General features: G+C 44.3%; 1 protein-coding gene across 3 annotated transcripts in view; it reads right to left on the bottom strand.

The window, feature by feature from the left end:
• The window catches only part of U2SURP (U2 snRNP associated SURP domain containing), an 835,376-nt gene that overhangs the window by 764,340 nt on the left and 49,560 nt on the right, over positions 1-21,476 (bottom strand). For all 3 annotated transcript variants that reach the window (XM_086943721.1, XM_086943722.1, XM_086943723.1), the window contains one exon: positions 5,165-5,260. In XM_086943721.1, the coding sequence (XP_086799847.1) occupies positions 5,165-5,224 (60 nt within the window). In that variant the 5' untranslated portion in view covers positions 5,225-5,260. The remainder of the gene's footprint in view (positions 1-5,164; positions 5,261-21,476) is intronic.

Here is a 21,476-nt window from a genome sequence, read left to right as displayed (position 1 = left end):
TATCCTTCGCAGGCTGTTCAATTTTCTTGCATTTTTAGCAGTGTAAGCTTTTTAATGGTGTTTGACAGTGCGATGAGTAACCTGGTACATAAGAGTCGCAAAATGCTGTTTCTGCATTGTTTTTCTGCTCATAGACTAGGGAATTTCCTTATGTTAAAATTTGGAAATCTAATAAATATTTTTTTTAAATTCTTAAAGTATGAAAAATGCTACTAGGATTCCCCTGTTGGAACTGGTGCATGCAGATGCCTCCCAGACGTTTTTGGTTCTCTTGGTAGAGCAGCGGTGTAACTGAGTGGCGCAGAGTCATTTCAAAACCACCATCCACACTTCTCTCCCTTCTGTTGCTGTCCATTTGTCTTGCTTGCTGTCCCCTTATCTTTCTCTGACCCTTTCTCATATTCTTTCTATTTGTGTCTGCCGCTCATTCTCTCAATGTCTTGCTGTCTCTATATGTCTCTCCCGCATCACCTCCCTCCCATCTTTCTATTTCTCTCTCTTGCTCTGTTTGTGCCCTTCTCCATCTCCCTTTCTAGATCTCGATCTTTCTAATTGGAATACTGGTGTGTTTCATGATGCCCTTTCTGAGCCTTTTAGAAAATGTTACAACGCGTTTTAGAATGCTCTATTTAACCCCATATTCTTACAAATGTTCTGTGGGGATAACCTTTGAACTATCCTCGAGTCTGGTCACACTTGCTTCGCTCACCCTAGATATTATGTCTTTCCACATCGCAGAATCTCATCCTGACCGTAACATATCTGCAAATGACCTCATGTGACGTGGCCTTGAATTTACTTCTCCTTATGTTTGTAACTTTAAATTAGTCCATGTATTGTCGGAATGGTGCCAACCCCGTAACGCACAGATCCGATGTGAGGGACCGCCTTCTGGATTATAGTCATCACCCACCCTGTTCTCCTTATGTGGAAAAAATTCCTTCATTTAGATGGCCTCGCCACCCCATTCACCCTGTAACCAGACCCCTCGCTATCTCTTCTTTAGCTGCCTAAATTACTGCCCACCACTCCCCCTGCCGCTTTTTTGCCTCAGTCTAAACCCTATCAGTTCCCTATATCCTGCCTCCTGATCCTCCCCCCAAGCGCTCCCCGTGACAACACAGTTCAGCAAACAGAAACTAGCTTCGTCAAAGTGCGCCAATGTTTATTAACCAATTTTGTAACTTGGTTAGTTACTGGGCTATACGTGGTGACACATACTGTATTTAGCAATGACATTGCTAGATACAAATCTCAGGCCAAGGATCTCAGCATAAAACTGAGACAGAGAAAATATCCGGAAACTGATCAAAAAAGCATTAAAAAGGGCCAGAAATAATAACCGTGAGGCCCTCCTGGAGGATAATCCACGGAGTGATGATGCGGGAAAAAGGACAGTATGTGTCACCACGTATAGCCCAGTAACTAACCAAGTTACAAAATTGGTTAATAAACATTGGCGCACTTTGACAAGTGGCGGCCTAACTTTGGAGAAACCGCTTTTTGCACACAGAAGGGGTAAGAACTTGAGACATGCTCGTCCACACAAGACCACCCCCTCCAAAAAGGGACCCAACAAGACTGCAGGGCATACATGGTCACCATCCGTGTGGCAACTGTAACAACTGCCACCTTACCAAAAAAAGCCTGATCCTAACCTTCTCGAATGGGACACAGTGGGAGCAACGTGTGTTTACAAATTGCAACAGCAAGAATGTTGTATACCTGATCACGTGCCCGTGCGGAAAAGAATATGTGGGAATGACCACAAGACCTGTAAAAGTGAGACTAAATGAACACAAAAGTAACATCAGGTGTAAAAAACTCACAACAAAAATGTCAGCCCACTTCATTGAACACCAACACTGTGTAAATGAGCTACAGTGGACGATAATAGAACAACTACCCTCAGAGGTGGGCCTTCTGGAAAAAGAACAACGGTGGGTGTTCCGGTTGGGAACCGACACCACTGGGCTTAATGATTCCATTCCTTGGAACCTCTTAAGATAAACTCTATCCGGTCAATGCATTTGACAGCTGACGTATATTTGGGGCCACATTCGAATCTATGATATTGGGGTTTTATTAGGTCATATTGCTACCATTAAGTCATGCTCACCAGTTTTCTATGCAAATGGATAAGATTAATCACTTATCAATAGGGACCGTGTCTCCTGGGGTCCCCCATGATTAATAGACTCACTTACTCTCTGGCTCCCCATATTATTCCACACATGATGAGCCCTTCCATGTAATCAACTTAAGATACGTGTCTTCTAGCCTTTACACGCGACAGATTTATTAATCACATTGCGCTATACCTAAGCACACGCGATTGATTTATTAATCAAAATGCGCTATGCCTAGGCACGTAAGATCCAGCCTCTTGTACTTCCAGGTTTTCCATCTCCGGTAGAAAGTATAGCGCTCCTGCTTCACTCATGCGCGGTCGCTCCAGGTGCCGCACATGCGCATTAGACAAGCTATTATGCGCATGCGCGTTAGGTAGTGGAAGCCGGGAGCGCAACACCGGACCCTCAGAGATTACGATCTCCGTATTTGGGCATCCCCCGGACCTCATTAATCAATTTACTATCACTAATTACTCCCAGGGAGAGTATATATCAGGGCTTTGACGCGATCCATGCTCACTTCATCGGAGCCGCGTTGAGGGAAGGCAGGCGATTAGCCATTGCAGTAACCGTGAGTTTTGGTCATAGAGAGGAGCAGTTGTTTCATCGCTTTGGTGCATTTAGTACCGTGTTTCCAACTGAACCCCATATATTAATGTTTTATAGGTCATTTCTGAGCAGAAAGGAAGGATCCCCCAATATACGCATAGGCTCATGAGGTCTTATAGTTGAGAACTTTAAGTAAGACTTATCTTTCCTATTGTTTGCTCTCTTTCCATCTGAGCAGAGAGTAATTTTGTGTTTTGTATATATGTCTGTAAGTACTGTGTTATGTCCATTTGTGTTTTATTTTTTCACAGGGTTCCATTATTTTTGGTTTGACCTTGTTGTATTCACAGAAGCGTTTTTTCTTCTCCACTGGTCTGTACAGTATAGATCAATGTGTTTATCTGTGCATTTCTCTCCACAGGTTCTATCGCCAATTGGGCGCAACTGTATTCACTAACATAAAAACATTGTTAGGAATATTACACATAGTGGTAAATTATTTTTAAATACACTTTTACATTCTACATGTGAGTAAGGGGAGGGTAAGTGCATAACCCTTGTCCTGAAGAAGGGGGCTTTGACCTCCGAAACATGTTGACACTCTAAACAGTGGTTTTGATACCCTAATACGTACCTATCTAACCACGCCCTGCACTTCTTTTAACAATACCAGCCGGGGATTAAATTAAAAAAAAAAATTCCTCCCACGTGCCAGGTATTTTTTAACTATTCACTCCTTTTTTCACCTCACCTCACTCACATTTTGGTAAAACACACACCCCCACACATAGTTCACTTCTAAGTGCTCCTGCGTATCCGCGAGTCGCAGCACGCCGCATCCCGTAGAGGGGTGCGAAGGCCCCGGTGATGAAGCATGACACCAAGGGGCCTGTTGGTGTGTGAGGGGCATTTAAACAACACTGTGTGTTCCCCATCACTTTAGGGATCACTATCACCTTGAGTGGATTCTACTTTGTTTATTCATATAACTAGGGAGACTGAATCCACTGACTCTCTCTCCCCCCTCCTGTTAAAATCTGTAAAAATTAAGAGCCATTATTTTAAATGTCTCTTTACATGAACTCCAGTCTCATTACACAAGATCACCTACATTTTAAGGCACAGGGTGATGAACGTGATTTGCTCCGAATCACAGGATGTTGAGCCGAACCAGTCATAAACCTAGTTCCCAAATTCCTAAGTCAGCAGCTTTGAACATAATACCACATCCTCTGGAGTATCCTAGTGTAATGAATAAGCCATACCACTATATTCAGCCTCCAAGATTAAGCAAAACTGTTTTCTAATTTTCGTTTTCAATTTGACTAGCAAGATACAAGGCTCACATTACTGGAACGTGTATAGCGAAGCTTTACGTTGCAGCAATCGTGAGGGGCGAAAAAGGACTGAAAACAGTGCAGGTTGGGAGGGGACCGCAGAGACATGAACCTTTTCGACATGACTTCTTCAGTGCACACTACTTCAATGAGAGAACGCTCAGGGCACGGTGAAGCTTTACGGCGCAGAGATCATAAGGGAGGAAGAAGGACTGAAATCAGCACGGGGAGGAGGGGAGGGGACCGCAGAGACATGAACCTTTTCTACAGGACTCTTCTTCAGTGTACACTACTTCAATGAGAAAACGCTCAGGGCACGGTGAAGCTTTACGGCGCAGAGATCATAAGGGCGGAAGAAGGACTGAAATCAGCGCGGGGAGGAGGGGAGGGGGCTGCTGAGACATGCACTCAAGAAGAGGCATGTCGAAAAAGTAGCTAAAGAGTGCCTCTGGCTACTGGAAGGACATTACCCACCAGAAGAAATACTTGGTGCAGGCTCCACAGCAGGACAAGGAAGACTAAGTCCAGCAGGAAGACTTAAGACGAGGAATATGCGCTGACCAATAGCAAGCAAGGAAAAGACAATGATGTGAGAGTCACGTGGAAGCTAGAAAATGGTAAGTAAAGTGACTTAGGTGCCACGTGGGAGCCAGCCAATATAGGAAAAGGTAATTATTGGGAGAGCTCTCAGCCCTTTTCAAGTTGTTATTTATTTATTTTTTTTAAATGAAAGATTTCGCAAGCAGAGCACCAACGTTGGGCAGGCGAAGCCTAAAAAAGTTACTAAAATCAAAACGTGAGCAAGGAAAGGACACTAGGCAAGGACGTAGTAAGTGGGCATACCCTAGTGGAAGGACAAACACACAGAGTGAGTGAAGCTAGCACGCACTGACAAAAGAGAAGCAAGGAAATAAGAGACGATAAAGCCAACCAATGATAAGCAATAGGTGCGCTATAAGCCCCATGTAAGTAAACAAAATGTCTCAAAAACAACAGTGAAGGCGAGACCTAAACATAGTCCACCATGAAACAAAGTTTCAAGACTTCTCTAGGTCAGAAACCTCTACTCTCCTTATATTAAAACGGTGATGAACTATATTACGTATCTAAAATGAGACAAAACCTATATAAAATGTTTTACATTACCTTCTTTTTCAGTTCCTCTTGCTCTTTCTTACTCAGCGTCCTTTTGGCAGCACTCATCATGCTTAAAACATCAAGTCTGCTTCCCAAAGGGGTTTCCTAAGGTGGGGAGAAGAAAAAAATCACTCAATACATCTAGCACACAGAACACAAACTCTGAGCAAATTATTTTAGGAAAGAACAATAACCATCAGAAGCAAACGGTTAATTACACCAGCAGCCAAGGACATTATATAAAAAGAATCAGAAAAGCATATGTAATGCATGTACCCAGAATTAGATGACATCACGCTTACAAAGGCATTTGTAAGCGTGATGTCAGCGGACTCCATTGCTTTGTTATGGTGCCTGTGGAACAAAGTCTAATGAACTACTCGAATAGCTGAACAGTGATATAATACCTTGCACTTTCTATCTTTCTTATTTCTGTGTGTGTGCAGCTGTAGGCATGACAGAGACTCTTAAAACAAACTATGCAGTAAGTATATTTTTACATTGAGACAAGACTGCGATATACAAGGGTACCTCCAAGGAGACAAAGTGGTTTGAACTCTCATGCCATGCTTACTAGATCCACACAGCTAATAGATTTATGCCAAAGTGCAATTACAGAAACAGCGTGTTAATATTAAATTTGCCGGAGATGATCTCAGCTTCCCATAAGATGGCTTCCCATTCAAAAATTAAAGTAGTATAGGAATCGTATATGGAAGTGGGAAGTTTTGAGATCTGATCATTGTATAGATATTTTATATAAAAAAAGGGATGCAGAATCTTACTTAATTTCAGTTCTTATAGCGTGTCCTATATTGTTAGCGCCCAGACATTTATATTTCCAGCAGCCGCTCCTATGTCACAATATAAGAATGGCTTATCAAGTCTTTTATATACAGCCTTCTGTAGCAACAGATGTTTCAAAGATTATTTTTTTTAAAGCTTTTCTAGGTTCATTTTGACCAATTAATTGTCGAGTTGTATTACGTATGTATATTTGTCACTCTATTGAGGATTACAATATCAATTTGTAAACTCTTAGAACTGAATTGAAAATAGGAAAAATTTAAAAAAAGGTCACCCACATTTCCACAACTTACCATTTCGGGCGTCAAACGAGGAGCCAGCCTATTCAAAGGGGAGTGTGCACTGAAGAGAACTCCAACCCGCTGGTGGGCATTTCTGCTGCCAAATCTCATGCAAGGAGGACCAGAGAGCATTACACACCCATCTGTAAGCACATGACCCTTCAGCAGGTAACGTGTCTAGGGTTAGAGCACGTAAATCCGCTAAGTAATTTTCAACAAAAACGTAAAGTAAACCCGCAGTAATTTTCAACGAAAACGTAAAACTACCTCATTGGGAGCCGCATATGTTCATTCATATCGTCTCTGGTGTTTAGTCAAGTAAGGGCCCTGCCGTGAATCACAGACAACACAGAGGGTGCGTGCTATCTGAAAGGCATGAGATGACTGCGCAGGTCGACGCTTGGCAAGGACCGCTGGCTCCACCACGCAGTGACTGCATCGAGCCAAATCGCAGCGATAACCTCCAGCAAACAATCCAACAAAAACAAGCATCGGGAAAGCCAACGGTTACCTCAAAAGAGCCCGAGCAGCGCAACACAGGTGAATCGTTAAGGGGTGTGTTGCGGGCTGTTTGCAAGCTTGAGATGAGCCACAGCAATCAAGCGAGAAGCTCACGAGTGGTACGCACGTAAGCCACAGCGAGACATGTGGTTTCAATTATCGCGCCTGTGTGTGGGCACAATAATTGAAACCAAATGGCGGCAGGGCGCGTAATAGGCACCAAAAGGCCATGGGCGGAGCAATGCACCCTCCTTTGGCCAATTGCGTGCTGTCTTTGATAAAAAGACGCAAGCAAAGGCCAAAAGCATGGGCCAAAAGGAAAAGCACAAGCACAAGCGTGTGCGATTACTAGGTCCGTTTTCAAACCCCCGACATGAGGTCTCTCGTTGCGTGAGCAATGCTGCGCACTGCAACGCTAGGTGCGAGACCTAAAAATGAACTTTGGCCAGGCCTAAACCCTTTTTTTATGACCCCTGCGGTAGGCCCTTAAAAGCCATGGTATTTAAAAAGTAGGATGTGTTTTGTCAAATTTTACATGTCCTGGAAGTGAAAAACACCTAAATTCGTTCAGGCCTATCTCTTCCACGTAATGACATTTAATAAGTGCTAACTTTGATTGGAAGAAGCTGGAAAGGTCATGTTTGGACTAAAATAAATTGTAATTTAAAATCCTCAAACGGCAAAGTCGGATGTTGTGTCATAATTCTGAAAATCAATCGTTGTGTAGATCGTGCACTCCAAATTCTTTGACCGAAAGGTATAAGGAGTACACAAGTTGGAGGGCGAAGCAGGGCATCACTCTTCGATCAAGGAGAGTGCCAATCAAATATCATGAATAGCGTTCCCCCACCATGGAGAGCGTCCCCTTATTGCAATGCTTATCGATCCCAAATGGAAATTCAATTACATAATTGAATTCCCGTTTGGGATCGATAAGCAGTGCAATAAGGGGACACTCTACATGGTGGGGAACGCTATTAATTCTGAAAATGGCACTTTAAAAGCAGTCATTCCCTTGCCATAACCATATGGTGCCTGCCGCTTCTGTCACATGGCTGTGAATAGCTAATCTGCTGGGCTTTGTGTATTCCTCTGCAACAGTGACAGTGAGACAAAGGGAGATTAGTTGTCAGAAAGGGACATCCTGTCGGGATGGTTGGGGGCAGAACTGTTCCCTGTTCCAGTTACATTTCAAAAGGTTGGCCTCTAGCACACACAAAGGAACCAGACACCAAACTATTGTAACCCCAAACTTCTTGGGGGTTTGGCAGGGGTAGGGAAGTACTTTACAGAACCAGATGAGGGGGTGGTTTAGAAGATTCCCCCACTGTAAAGGATGGCATCAGGTACAAACACAGGACCCTCAGACCATCTCTTCAGTATACTCTTGGACCTACGAAAGACTTCAGAAGGACTGCCTGAATCCCCAGAGGACGACCCTGCTGGAGGAGGCCTGCAGTATTCTCCACAGGATTGCGCTGCTGCTGCCAGAGGACTGTCCTGCTGCTTAAGGCCTACTTTGTGCCCCAGAGGACTGCCAGGCTGCTAAAGACTTGCCTTGCTGCTTGAACCCAGTACTACCACAGTGACTCAAAGGGCTAATGGCTGGCCTCGATTGTGAGCTACAAGGGCATAAGCTTCAGAAACCCTGAACCCTACACCTGGACTTTGCTGGAGTGAGCACTAACCCCCCCTCCCACCACTCAAGATAGCAAATCCTTGGAAGTCGTAAGAGAGGTGCTGCTCCTGCCTAACCCTAAAAGTTAAGACTTCGACATTTTCTTTACCAAAAAGTAAAAGACAGGGACCTAACTGCTGGTCGATTTGTCCAAGGTACATCTTTGGTCAGCTTGGCTTTGCAATGGCTCCTACTAAGTTCTTCTGCACAGCAGCAAATACTGTTCAACTGGACCTCCAAGAGCCTAAATTCGGCCTTGTGGAGCACTCTTTAATTACGGCTTGCAGCTTCATCCCCTTGCAGGTTTTCCGCTTCTAGAAAGTTGTCCAAGGCCAAAGGTAAAATACTTCACCAGGCTCAACAGCAAATGACTCCCCATCAACAACAAAAAGCTCAGTGGCATAGAAATGCAACTTCTCCCACTCGGTTTATTCCTGCTATCGTCAACGGCTTCACCAAGACCTCGCCCAGCGCTCCCCAGTGACATCTCTTTTTCAGACATTTCATAACTGTAAAGGCTTTGCGAAGAAATGGGGTTGAATGTGAAAAAGAAAGCCTTCAAGGTGGACCTCCAGGTAGCCTTCTAGAAGCCTTTGAGGAAGTCAGAAGGATGAAGACCACCTTAGAAGTCCAGAAGGATGGTTTGGAGAGGTGGACTTTTTTTAAATCTCTTTAATTCCAGGAGGACGAGGGCCTAGGAACATGCGCCCTGGGCTCAAGCTGGAGGAGGAGGGCCACTTGCCACAGGAGTGAGGCCCTCTGCCAGGGCAAGAAGCAGGGTGTTCTCAGGCCATGTGTTCCCTGAGGAGCTGGCGGACAGGACAGCCGAGAGGGAGTTCCAGCTATAGCTGGTCAAGCTAAAAACAGAGGGGGCTGCTACACAGAGGGCCTTAGAAAGGAGTAAGCTGGTCCTAGAGGAGAGAAAGGCTCAAAGTGAGTCTGAAGAAGTAGGGCCTTAAAGCGAAGCAATGCACAGGGTCCGGCAGCAATACCCCAGTGAGGACAGAAGGGTCCACATTCCCAAAGACCTGATGCCTAACTTTGCTGTGGGGAAGTTACACGGACAGGTGACTTGAGGTATATGATGTAGCCTTAGAGATGCACAGTGTCCCTGGGAAGATTTAGGGAGCCATTCTCTGGAGGAGCATTCTCAATGAAGGGAAGGATGCAAGGTTGACCCTAAGAAAGGGCGTCACAGTGAGGTATACCCTCATGAAAGAAGCCCATGTCAGGAAGTACAGGCTCACCTATGAAAGGTATAGGCAGAAGTTTAGTGACAGCCAGAAGCCGCGCCAGGGTCCTGGGTGGGTTATGTGGATCACATTTGCAAGGCACTGGATGATTGGATGAAGGGCAGTGATGTCAGTGATTATAAGGTACTGTATAATCTGATTACAGAGAGATCATGTGCAGTTATTATTTTGCAGAACTCCACAAACACTCAGTGGGTGTTGAGCTCGCTGACCCTATGGAGCTTATTAAGAAGACAGACAGCTCGCTCTATACACAAGATGATACATGGTAGTATTCTCAAAGGGTGGACAGGGTCCCCAACAGAACAAACTGAGTACTCTAAAGGCCCCCACAGTGGAAGAATACCTACTCCCAGCCTGAACACAAGAAGAATGGGTTTCCTGAAAATAAGTCAATGAAGTTCAGCAGACATGGGCACATGAAAAGAAGTCAATGAAGTTCAGCAGATATGGGCACATGAAGGGAAATGCCAAATACCCCAAGAAGTCGGAGCCCCCAATGGAAGGCAAACCCTGGTTGGTTAATTTAACATTTGGGTAGAAGGTTGTTGTGAGTGGCATGGTTGGCATGAGGGGGGGGGGGGGGGGGAGGGTAGTGCACAGATTACCCAGGTGCTACCTGGGTGAGAGGGAGATGGTGCTAAAAGCCTTCATCCCTACCAATACTGCTGAGCAGAGGTTCAACATCAATTAGCAGAGGGTCACCATCAATGGGCAGAGGGTCACCATCAATGGGCAGAGGGTCACCATCAATGGGTAGAGGGTCACCATCAATGGGCAGAGGGTCACCATCAATGGGCAGAGGGTCACCATCAATGGGCAGAGGGTCACCATCAATGGGCAGAGGGTCACCATCAATGGGCAGAGGGTCACCATCAATGGGCAGAGGGTGGAGGCTCTGAAGGACACAGGAGTTCTAGCAGGAAGCAGCAGCAGACAACGATGAGAGTCACTACCAGTTGCTCTAGTTCCCTTTGGGGAAGGAATCTCAGGTTCCTTAAGGATAGCGGCGAGTCCTGCCATGCCTGTGGACTGTCTGTTTGGTAAGGACTTAGAACACACTGTCTGGAAGTAGGTGGAGTTCAAGTCCCATCTGTAGATGTCCAGTCAGCATGCCTGACCACAAGGTCCATGGCAGCCCTAAAGGGTAGTCAAGAAGGGCTGGAGTCAGGAAAAATGGCCCACAAAGCTGCAAACAAGGGTAAGGGGTGTGGTAAACCTGCCACATACCGCCACAGCCAAGGATGATGCCGAGCCTGGCAGACCTGCCTCAACTGGCTGGTTGGCAAGCTGAGGGTCGGCCAACCAAAGAGGAGTTCTACAGGGTTCAAAAGGAGTGTCCTTCACTTACAATAAAATACAATTTATAAAGCGCACGGCTGCTTCTGAAAATGTGACCCAGGGCTAGCGGCAAATAGACTTTCCAATAAAACAAAAATAAATATCCCCTCACGATGAAAATTAGATAAAAAGAAGTCTCAAGACTTTTTAAAAATTGCTTCAGTAGGGGCCAGAAGTAAACGGAGCAGAAGAGAATTCAAAGACTAGATGTAAGGTAAGCATTCAATCTGTCCCCCTCTTCTAGCTTTACAAACTCTAGGAACTTGCAGCAGTTTGGAATTATTTGATCTTAGGTTTCTGAAGTAGTGATAAGGTTTAAATCTAATCATTAGGTAGAAGTGTCCTTTCTATTCAAATGCGCTATAGGCAAAGGTTAGCACCTTAAAATAAGAAATCACTCGCAAGCCTCAAGATACTATGAGACTCACCAACAGCTCCAGATATATATTATAAGGAGTGGGCTTAGTGCAGAGTCTGTGGAACTCCGTATCGAAGAGGTTTTTGGTGTGTATGTATAAGGAAGGAGATAAACAGCCTGAGATCTGTCTTCAAGAAATTATTTCAGCCAAGTCCAGGAACAACCTCGGATTCCAATTTTTCTGAGCCTATTCAACAGAATTGAATAAGAGACCGTATGCAAAGCAGATAATAAGTTGAGTAAGACCACCAGTTTTGAAGAATTCTGGACAAGATTGTCTTTAATAAATTCTGTGACTTCTAACAAGGCGGATTTGGTATTGAAACCTGAATGAAATCCAGATTCACAGTCATGCAAAATATGACTAGATTCCAAGAAGTAGATTAATTGATTATGGACCGATTGCTCCAACATTTGTGCCAGGGCAGGTAAAGGTAATAATGGTCAGAAATTGCCTAGAATATTTGAATCAGCATTTGGCTTCCTTAATAGAAGCAGAAAAGCCTGTTTCCAACTCTTTGGAACAGTAGCAGACTCCAAGGAATTATTCATGAACTTAGTCTCCGGATCAGTCAATACTATTCTGAATAACTTTAAGATGTCCAGGAAACATTGGTCTAAAGTGTCTACAGATTTGCACTTGGCAAATTCTTTAGCGGAATCTTCAAGAGAGAGAACTAAAAACTGAAAAAAAAACATAAGGGACGCTCAAAGCATCTAGTTTAACAATCAGGCTTTAACCTGAAAACAGAGCATATACTGTTTGAATTTTCTTATAAAAGATATCCGAAAGATCGTCACATAGTTTGGCCGAAGGAGTAAGTTTATTCTTCAGGGAGAGAGAAAAAAAACTGATTTTAAAAACTTTGCAGAGCATAGTAACTGAAGAAGAGATTGTGGAGGAGATAATTACTGTGAGACTTGTGAATAGATTTTCGAAACTTTAAAAAAAAAAAATGTATAAACTATTTTTGCCTCATCATGAGTTTCTCAAGAGGGCCCAGGTCGGCAAGCTGAGGCCCAAGCAGTTGGAGATACCCCTGGAGCTCACCAGACATACTGGAAGATGAGTGGTTTAGTGAGCGCAAAGTTCTTGAACCTGAGACAACTAGTGGTCCCCCAGTGCTACATGCCCTTCCTACTAGATCTGGCTCATAATGTACCCAGTGGTTCAAAAGGGGGTGGTGATGGACGTAGCATCTGAATCAATCAAACACTCACACCCAGTCAAAGAATCTGGGTTTAATCCATCACCGTTCTTTAGCCCACTCTGCCACCCCAGTTCAGACATGGCTATACGAAAATCAGTCTGACCCTGTGCCTCATGGGAACAGTCCAGCCCGAACTGCCAAGCCATGTCTTCCCTGGACCGGAAACAAGCTTCCGAGGACCGGTTTCTGGCATTCCAGCCGTCTTCAGCCCGGCTTGCTTGAATCCAGTAGCAAAGTCAGCAAGGGACTCCCGTCTGAGCATACCCTGCCACACTTATGGCGGCCAAAAGCGGTACAATAGCGGGTGGTGATGGACGGAGCATCTGAATCAAACACTCACACCCAGTCAAAGGATCTGGGTTTAATCCATCACCGTTCTTTAGCCCACTCTCCCACCCCAGTTCAGATATGGCTATATGCAAATCAGTCTGACCCTGTGCCTCATGGGAACAGTCCAATGCCAGAAACCGGTCCTCGGAAGCTTGTTTCCGGTCCAGGGAAGACATGGCTAGGCAGTTCGGGCTGGACTGTTCCCATGAGGCACAGGGTCAGACTGATTTGCATATAGCCATGTCTGAACTGGGGTGGCAGAGTGGGCTAAAGAACGGTGATGGATTAAACCCAGATCTTTTGACTGGGTGTGAGTGTTTGATTGATTCAAATGCTACGTCCATCACCACCCCCTTTGTACCGCTTTTGGCCGCCATAAGTGTGGCAGGGTATGCTCTGACGTGAGTCCCTTGCTCACTTTGCCACTGGATTCAAGCAAGCCGGGCTGAAGACGGCTGGAATGCCAGAAACCGGTCCTTGGAAGCTTGTTTCCGGTCCAGGGAAGACATGGCTTGGCAGTTCGGGCTGGACTGTTCCCATGAGGCACAGGGTCAGACTGATTTTCGTATAGCCATGTCTGAACTGGGGTGGCAGAGTGGGCTAAAGAACGGTGATGGATTAAACCCAGATCTTTTGACTGGGTGTGAGTGTTTGATTGATTCAAATGCTCCGTCCATCACCACCCCCTTTTGTATCATAATGTACCCAGGCAGGATATCTAGGGCAGGACACAACCTTTGCAGGCTTGTCATTCACTTTTACTGGCCCCTGATGAGCCGGACCTCGGATGCATTCTGCATACAATATCCAACCTGCTAAAACAGTGGGAAGTCAGAAAGCCAAAGGCTCCCCTGCCTCCCGTACCTGTTGTTGGCACCCCATTTATAAGGATGGGAAAACAACATTTGCCCTCTGGACCCCAAGACTGCCTTAGTCAACAGGCTCACCCTGGTACTGGCGGACCATGCTAGTAGGTACCCACAAGCCACACATTGTGACTCCACCTACAGAGGTCAGGGCTCTGAAGGGGATTTTTACCTCAGTGGGGCTTCCTAACGACTAGTGTTTTAATGGGAGCACAAACTTCACATATGCATACATGAAGTTAGTGTGGGACGAATATGGACTAACTTACAAGTTCAACACCCTATCATCCCCAGGCCAATGGGATTGTTGAAAGGTTAAACAATTATACTATACAACTATTATAGGCCTATCAGGGCAGCTATAATGGCTTTAACTGCCTGTAGGGAGGTGCCACAGAAAGAAGTTGGGTTCATCCCTTTGAGCTTCTCCATGCACACGCTCCTGGGGACCTCTCAGTCGTGTAAAGGAGAGGTGAGAGCAATCTCCCATGACACCCCCCCTTGGGACATAGTCAGCTACAGGTTAACTCCAGGGTCTCAGCAAAGCGCTTCTGGAAGAAGGGTACTGAGAACCTGTAAGCCAGCCAGGAGGTGATACAGCTCTGTCATGACCAGAAGGCTACCCTGGTTGAGTTTCAGCCTGGCCAAAAAGATGTGATTGATGTACCCAGTGGAGGCAAGGGCACTACACGATTGCTGCTCTGAGCCTTATGAGGTGAAAGTGAGAAAAGGGGCGGTCACCTACCTGGTGGATCTCAAGACTCTCAGGAACCCCTTAAGGCTCCTCCATGTTAACTGACCCAAGCCCCTCTATAAGAGGTCCGAATTCACAATACTTCCAGTGACAGATGATGGGGTGGAAGAGGAGAATCAAATGCTCCCCGACGACCACCTATCTTCTAAGGAGTAGGATGGATCAGTGGAAGGGGTCAACCTTTCCCTTACCGCAGAGCAGCAAAGGGACTGTCACCACTTGTTGGGGCAGTTTCCCTTCCTATTCTCACTAAACCCTCGGGTCACTCATCTGTGTACCCATGATATTGGCACTGGGGTCAACATGCCTGTGAAAAATAAAATATACAGGCTGTTTGAGAAAGTGAGAGCTAGCATCAAAAAGTGTCCAAGATACTTGGAGTTAGGGGCGATTGAGCACTACAACACTACTTGGTCCTGCCCAGTAGTGCTGGTACAGAAAGCTGCCTCACTGGGTGTCTCCCCAGAACACAGGTTGTGTTGTAACTAAAGGGGGCTCAATTCAGTTGCAAAGACTGATACACACCCATCCCGCGATCTGATGAGCTCATAGATAGGTTGTGGGCTGCCAAGTTCCCAAGGACTTTCGACTTGACTCCTAGATGTTGCCATTACTTAGACGGCCAATGAAAGGTCTCCATTTTCCACCCCAGAGGGTCACTTTCAATTCAGGATGATGCCATTGGGTTAAAGAATGTCTGTGCTATCATCCAGAGGCTGGTTAACAGAGGCCTGGCAGGGATGGAGGCTTTCAGTGTCGCCTACCTGTATGACACAGCCTTCAGTTCTAGCTGGGAAGACCACCTGTTCCACCTCCAGGAGATGTTACAGGCCCTGCAGAAGGCAGGCCTATCAAGGCTAGTAAGTGCCAGATAGGGCATGGATCTGTGTTCTATCAGAGTCACAAAGGGTGTGGGGGGAAAGGTACAGTCCCTCCAAGCCAAAATTGAGAATATTGAGGCTTGGGAACGCCACTAAGGCTCTGAATGGAGAGAGGCCTTCCATGATGTAAGTACCTGGTACTATGGCACCACTGATGCCTCCTAACAAGGAAACGCCTCTTTTTGCACCTTCACCCCAACAAGTTTGGACTAAAGCTTTTGGTTTTTCAACTCAAGAGTGCACAGAGTCCTGCTAACCAGACCTCAGTGCCAGAGTTCTTACTCATTACAAAGTATGTCGAACTGGCTATCCCCAAATGGCAGGTACTCACTTACTTATACGTTCCTAGTATATGACCTCTAAGGCATAGGGTCCATGCAGAGGTGGGGTGCCGATTGTGCCACACTTAGAAACACAGAGTGACCCTAAGGCACAGATATATGTTACAAGTATCAACTACAACTATCACATACTGGAAAATAATTGCAGGAGATTATCAAGTTTGGCTAATTTAGGTTGACCCTACAAAATATTGTTGTGTTGCTATAAAGGGGTATTTACAGGATACTCAAGAACTAGAATATATTAATGGGATAGTGTTTTAGCATCATGCCAGAAAATAATCACATTATCCGACTGTTCAGTATAAAGCGAAGGTGGCATGAATGAGAAAACTAGTCAACACAAATAAAAGTTGCTAAGAGCACATATTTTTCCTTAGTTTCATAAAGCACACATTGCCATAATAGTCCCTGGCACTGAAGAAACCTCTTTGTGTGTTTTGGGCTCTTTGTAAAAGGACAGAATGCAGTCACTCACAGAGAAGTTAGCCAGGGGCAGAGGTAGACTGACCCATTGCTCCATGATGTATGCTGAAGCAGGCAGAGGACAAACGTGAAGGACCGAACAATCAGACCATCCAAGATAATACAGCCTGTTTTGCCAAATTATGAGGCCTCAAAAGAAACAAGCACTGGCGTTGCCAATAGGTCTCGCATTAGGAAAGTTTGAGCTATTGGTCTTGTAAATGACAATTTTTTTATTTATGTGTTGTTTTTGAAAATAGCTTAATTAATAGCTTTGCAATTTACAATGCCAATAGTTATAACTTTCGCAAATATGACACCTATAGCATTTGTAATGGAACAGGTTTTGTATTTACGTGACTTCGATGTATTGATATTACAGATAACAGTCGACAAAATGACATGGACGCTTTGCCACTGCTTGATTAAGCTTGTTTGTACAGTGCTCTTATGCCCAGAGTACAGCAAAAACACTTCACATATTGAAAAAATGTCCCATATGGATTGGACTTATAGACTGTATAAATCCATGTACTGACTATAAATGCAAATGTAAATATCCCTTACGTGGCATGGGGTAGATAGATTATGTATTTGTTTATTAATCCTCTGGGCTTTGCAGGGGTGTACTCGCCGAAGTTTTGCAAGCGACCGACACATTTCCCGCCTCGTGCAATAAGTGATGAAGACGATGGTGTAGGAAGCTGCCGGTTGTATGTATTGATCTAGCGCAATGTGTTTCCGGCGCACAGCTCAAGCCAGATCAGCGTTTCCAGAGGACTTTTGTTAAAAAAAAAAACCTAACAGGTTAGTAAATGCGCACCCACAGTCTACCTTCAGTACTTGTGGTAGAGGCGCTGGATGTCCGATCCCCATCATAAAACCTCCATTCGGTATCAGTGCGAGTGCAGGCGCACAACATGGATCATAATTGAATCTTGTGACAGACCGCACAGTAACCGTTTGCTTTTATAGTTGCCGTCACCTACAGTGTATGTAAGCTTCTAAATTGTCCGCCTTTCAAAGTGTAGCTAGAGTTCTCGTAGTGTGAACTTTACATTGAAGTGCAGCGGGCTTGGCACACGTTGCAGAAACAGTTCAAAGCAGGACATAGACCTGTGTGTTTTTTCCTAACTAAAATTGTCGATTCACGCCACGGTCAAAGCTATGGCCTCTGAGGCGTTACACAATGACTTTGAAGGGAACAACTGCAGTGGTCCTTGGTGTGGTATTTTACCTGGACTGTCCCTCCCAGTATATCCCTCAGTTTACTGTCCCTCCTTAATTATTCGAAATTCCCAAAGCCAACACGCCGCTCATTGTGCCGCTGATATCGCGTGCTACAAACACCCCCCCTCTTTGACCCGAATTGATGTGTTCCTCTGAATAGAAAAATAATGGTCTTGCGGGGGGCGCCGTGCCTCCTGCTGCCGCCACGAGCATCTACAAAAACAAGGGAGGCTGGAATAAACCAGCGCACCATGAAATAGCACTTGTAAAAGTGCGGGGCAGAGGCGCTTATTGCATCTCAGCAGGAAGCACTGCTCTATTTACATCCCGGACCACCAGACATTCTGACAAAATGTCAGAGCCAGGGACATCGTGAGGGTCACATGCATTGTTAACCAGCGCCCTCCTTTTAGCCTGTAGCATTGCTAGCTTTTAAATATCCTACGCAGATTGAACGGCAGGAGTATTTCCAATGACCGTGTACGTAACAGGAAAGAATATCCGCATGTACACACACTGTTAAATGCATACTGGGTGCTCTCAGAAAACATAAAGACGTTCGATGCCACTTTAAATAGGTTCCCAGCAAGTTAGACCCTACATGCCTCTCCTTTTCTCCATTGGAATAGTTACCTTTGCTTCCGTGTGTTAACCTGGGCACGAACATGGTAGGTAACTGAATGTTCCTTCCCACAGGTCTGAACATATTGTTACCTTTTAGGTAAAATGATATATAACGGAAACACTCTACATTTCAAACAAGGTTAGAACGATTTTTTGGGGGTATAATCATTAGGGTGCCAACAACGAGAACTGTTCACAAGCCAAACAACTTAAGTCCCTAGGTACCTTAAATTACTAATCAAATGCGTACTTGTCAATTAGGAGCATCGTGCTTTTCCCCATTTGATAACGGTTTGAACCATCAGGCTGATTGTCATTTTGTTTTCGTTATGTAGACATCTGCGGACTTGGAGCAGCCGTCTGAATTATAGTGCACAGGTAGACAAACAATACAGCTTATTATGCGATAAAGGATTAACTTTCGCACAATATGCCGTGGCACTTTTCTCAAATTTTGACACATATGGGTGTTTATAAAATAGCAAACCCAATGCTGTATAAAATGTTTAAGAAACTTAAGCTACTAAAACACAATGCAGGGCGGGTTCAAAACCCCTGCAACGCTAAAGAAGACAAGCAAATCGCGAAAGAAAGGTGAAATAAGGAAACATTAAATAAATGCACGCACGGAGACAAAGTGAAATGATGGAATTTTATTTTTAATGCAAGCGGGGAAATCCAGGCGCGGGCAATGGTTAATTTAGCACATGACAATAATATGGTAGCTAGGGCCTGCTGAGGAAGAGTGACACAGTGTATATCTAGCAGTACTGTTAAAGCCGAGAGAGGTGGGGATCTGACCAGTTTCATTTTCAAGACCTTATCCAAAGCAAACCAAAACTCCCTTAAAATAGGGCAAGAGTACAACATATGTTCTAAATCGGCGCCTGCTAGTTCACATTTAGGGCACTTGGTACGATCACTAAATAAAACATTTGTCGACCACTTAGAAATCACTTCAGGAGTATGATATAGCATACAGGTAGTTTTAAATTGTTGTAGTCTTAGACTTGACGAATGAAGGAGATTATTGAGATTGGAAAGAGAATGGGCAATCTGATTAGAAGTTATATTATGTCCCAATTTCGAACTCCACTTCTCGACTAATTTGGAGCAGTCACTTGTCTTATAAGTGTTAAGACATCTGTATCCTTCACTGATTAAGGATTTAGTCGTCAGTGAATAAAAGCAATGTCTAGAGAGCCCTTAAGTAGCGTCAAGGATCTTCGTACCATCTTGTATCCCCAAATAAAACTACTAAATATCCTGTCAAGTTTTAAAAAAAAAAAAGAATTATTAAGTGCCAGTGGTATAGAACGAAATAAAAAAAGAAATTTTGGACGCAATTTCATTTTGATCAGGTTAATTCTACTGATGATGTTTAACGGGAGTTTAAATCATTTTTTTAAAGAGAGCGGTTGATTTTAATAAGGCATCATAGTTTATAGTAATGACATCATTAGTTTTAGATGAGATTTTAACCCCTAGATAAGTGGCGACCCTGCAGATTCCAGAGACAGCAGCCGATGGTTTATGGTTAACTACTATTTGCGTTTTGTTTATATTTAACTTATAACCGGAGACATCTCCGAATATTCTGGCCTCTGCCGTTATACCCTCCATTGCCTCTACAACATCGGTGGAGTAGATGGCGATATCATCCGCATATGCGGTCCGATCTAAACGGAGCATTTAGAGACTGAAGCTGGAGAGCAAAAACAAAAGGGCTCCATCGACAGAGCAAACAGCATGGGTGATAACGGACACCCCTGCCGAGTGCCCCGAGAGATGGCAAAGATAGAAGTCAAACCGGCATAGCTAATACTCGCCGTAGGTCTGTCATATAGAGCTCGTATCCAGCTGACAAATTGTCCCTAAAATCCGATAAAGGACAGGACAGACCAAAGATAATCTCACCCCACTAGGTTGAAAGCCTTCTCAGCATCCAATAATATCATACTGAGTGGGGTGGATTCTGTCTCGGCTATATCAAATGCAGTTATGGCCGCATTAATGTGGGCTGTGGTGTCCCTGCCCATTACGAATCCATTGGTTTTGTGAGTTTCCTATTTTGGAAACGAACGGAGCCAATTGGCTAGCTAAGATTTTTGCAAAAACCTTAGCAGCGATGTTAATAAGTGAAATAGGTCTATAAGACCCGCACTCGTCTGTCGGTTTGCCTTTTAAAAAAAAAAAAAAAACATTTTCGCAATGTTCCAGGAGCTGGGAGCCTTCCCGCTTTGCCCTATAGATCGAATTACCTGAGAGAAAAGAAGGATTCGTTCCTCAATACAGATTTTATATAGCTCGACTGGGAGTGCATCTTCCCCAGCTGCTTTCCCCAATGGTAATGAAGAAATGGCTTATCTTATCTCTAACAAAGTGATCTCCTCTGATAATTGATCTAACCCAGGTGTATTACATTTTTCTTTGATGTTATTATCCAAATAATCAAGTATCTTCACTAGATTAGGTGGATTCTCAGGAGTATATAAAATGTTGTAAATTCCACAAATTGGGCCAGTATCTATGCTGGCTGATCATATATAATATTATTGGAGCCTCTAATGCTTTTGATCAGGTTGTGGGCTCTATCATCCGCGACTTTATAAGCCAATATTTTTCCAATTTTATCTCCGCCTTCGTAATGAGAAATTTTCAGCTTGTGTAGTTTAGCACTACTTTCGTCAATAAAATTTGTTTTTAAATTTGATTTTAAACTCCCAAGTAATAGTCCCAGTTTAACCACATTGGGAGAACCGATTCGTAAAGCATCCGCCAGGAGTAATTCTTGTACCAAGATATTAGATATCAGCTTCTTGTTGGAGTTACAGTGTTCAGCATTCTGCCTAAGAAAGTATTGTTGAGTAAAGCCCCTGATGCTGGCCTTACAAGCATCCCAGACAATTATACAGGAAGCAGAGTTAAGATTAAATTAAATTTAATTTAATAAATTCACAGATTTGTGATTTAAGCTGTGATATGTAGTCTACGTCAGAAAATAAATAACAGGGAAAAGAAAACATTCTTGGGACTGCTTGAGCTTGTGGGTTGTTAAACATGAGCAAAATTGGATTGTGGTCCGAAGTGACCCGGGGGCAGATCTCAATAGAACTAGTGTGTAATATATTATCTGTAGAACATGCCATGTCGATACGAGAACATAATTTATGGGGTGCTGAGTAATACGTGTAGCCGGAGATATTGGGGTGGAGAGAATGCCAAATATCCCTAATATTGTGTGTCTGACCAATTTCCAAAATTGCTGCACGCACTTTACACATACGTTAAAAAGCGCCATGTCTGGTGGAGTCTTGATGATAGTCCATGATACAATTAA

The sequence above is a fragment of the Lissotriton vulgaris genome, chromosome 11, assembly GCF_964263255.1.
Source record: "Lissotriton vulgaris chromosome 11, aLisVul1.2, whole genome shotgun sequence".
Lineage (NCBI taxonomy): Eukaryota > Metazoa > Chordata > Amphibia > Caudata > Salamandridae > Lissotriton > Lissotriton vulgaris.
Note: the sequence above shows the minus strand (reverse complement) of the source record. Positions and strands in the feature narration are given on the sequence as shown.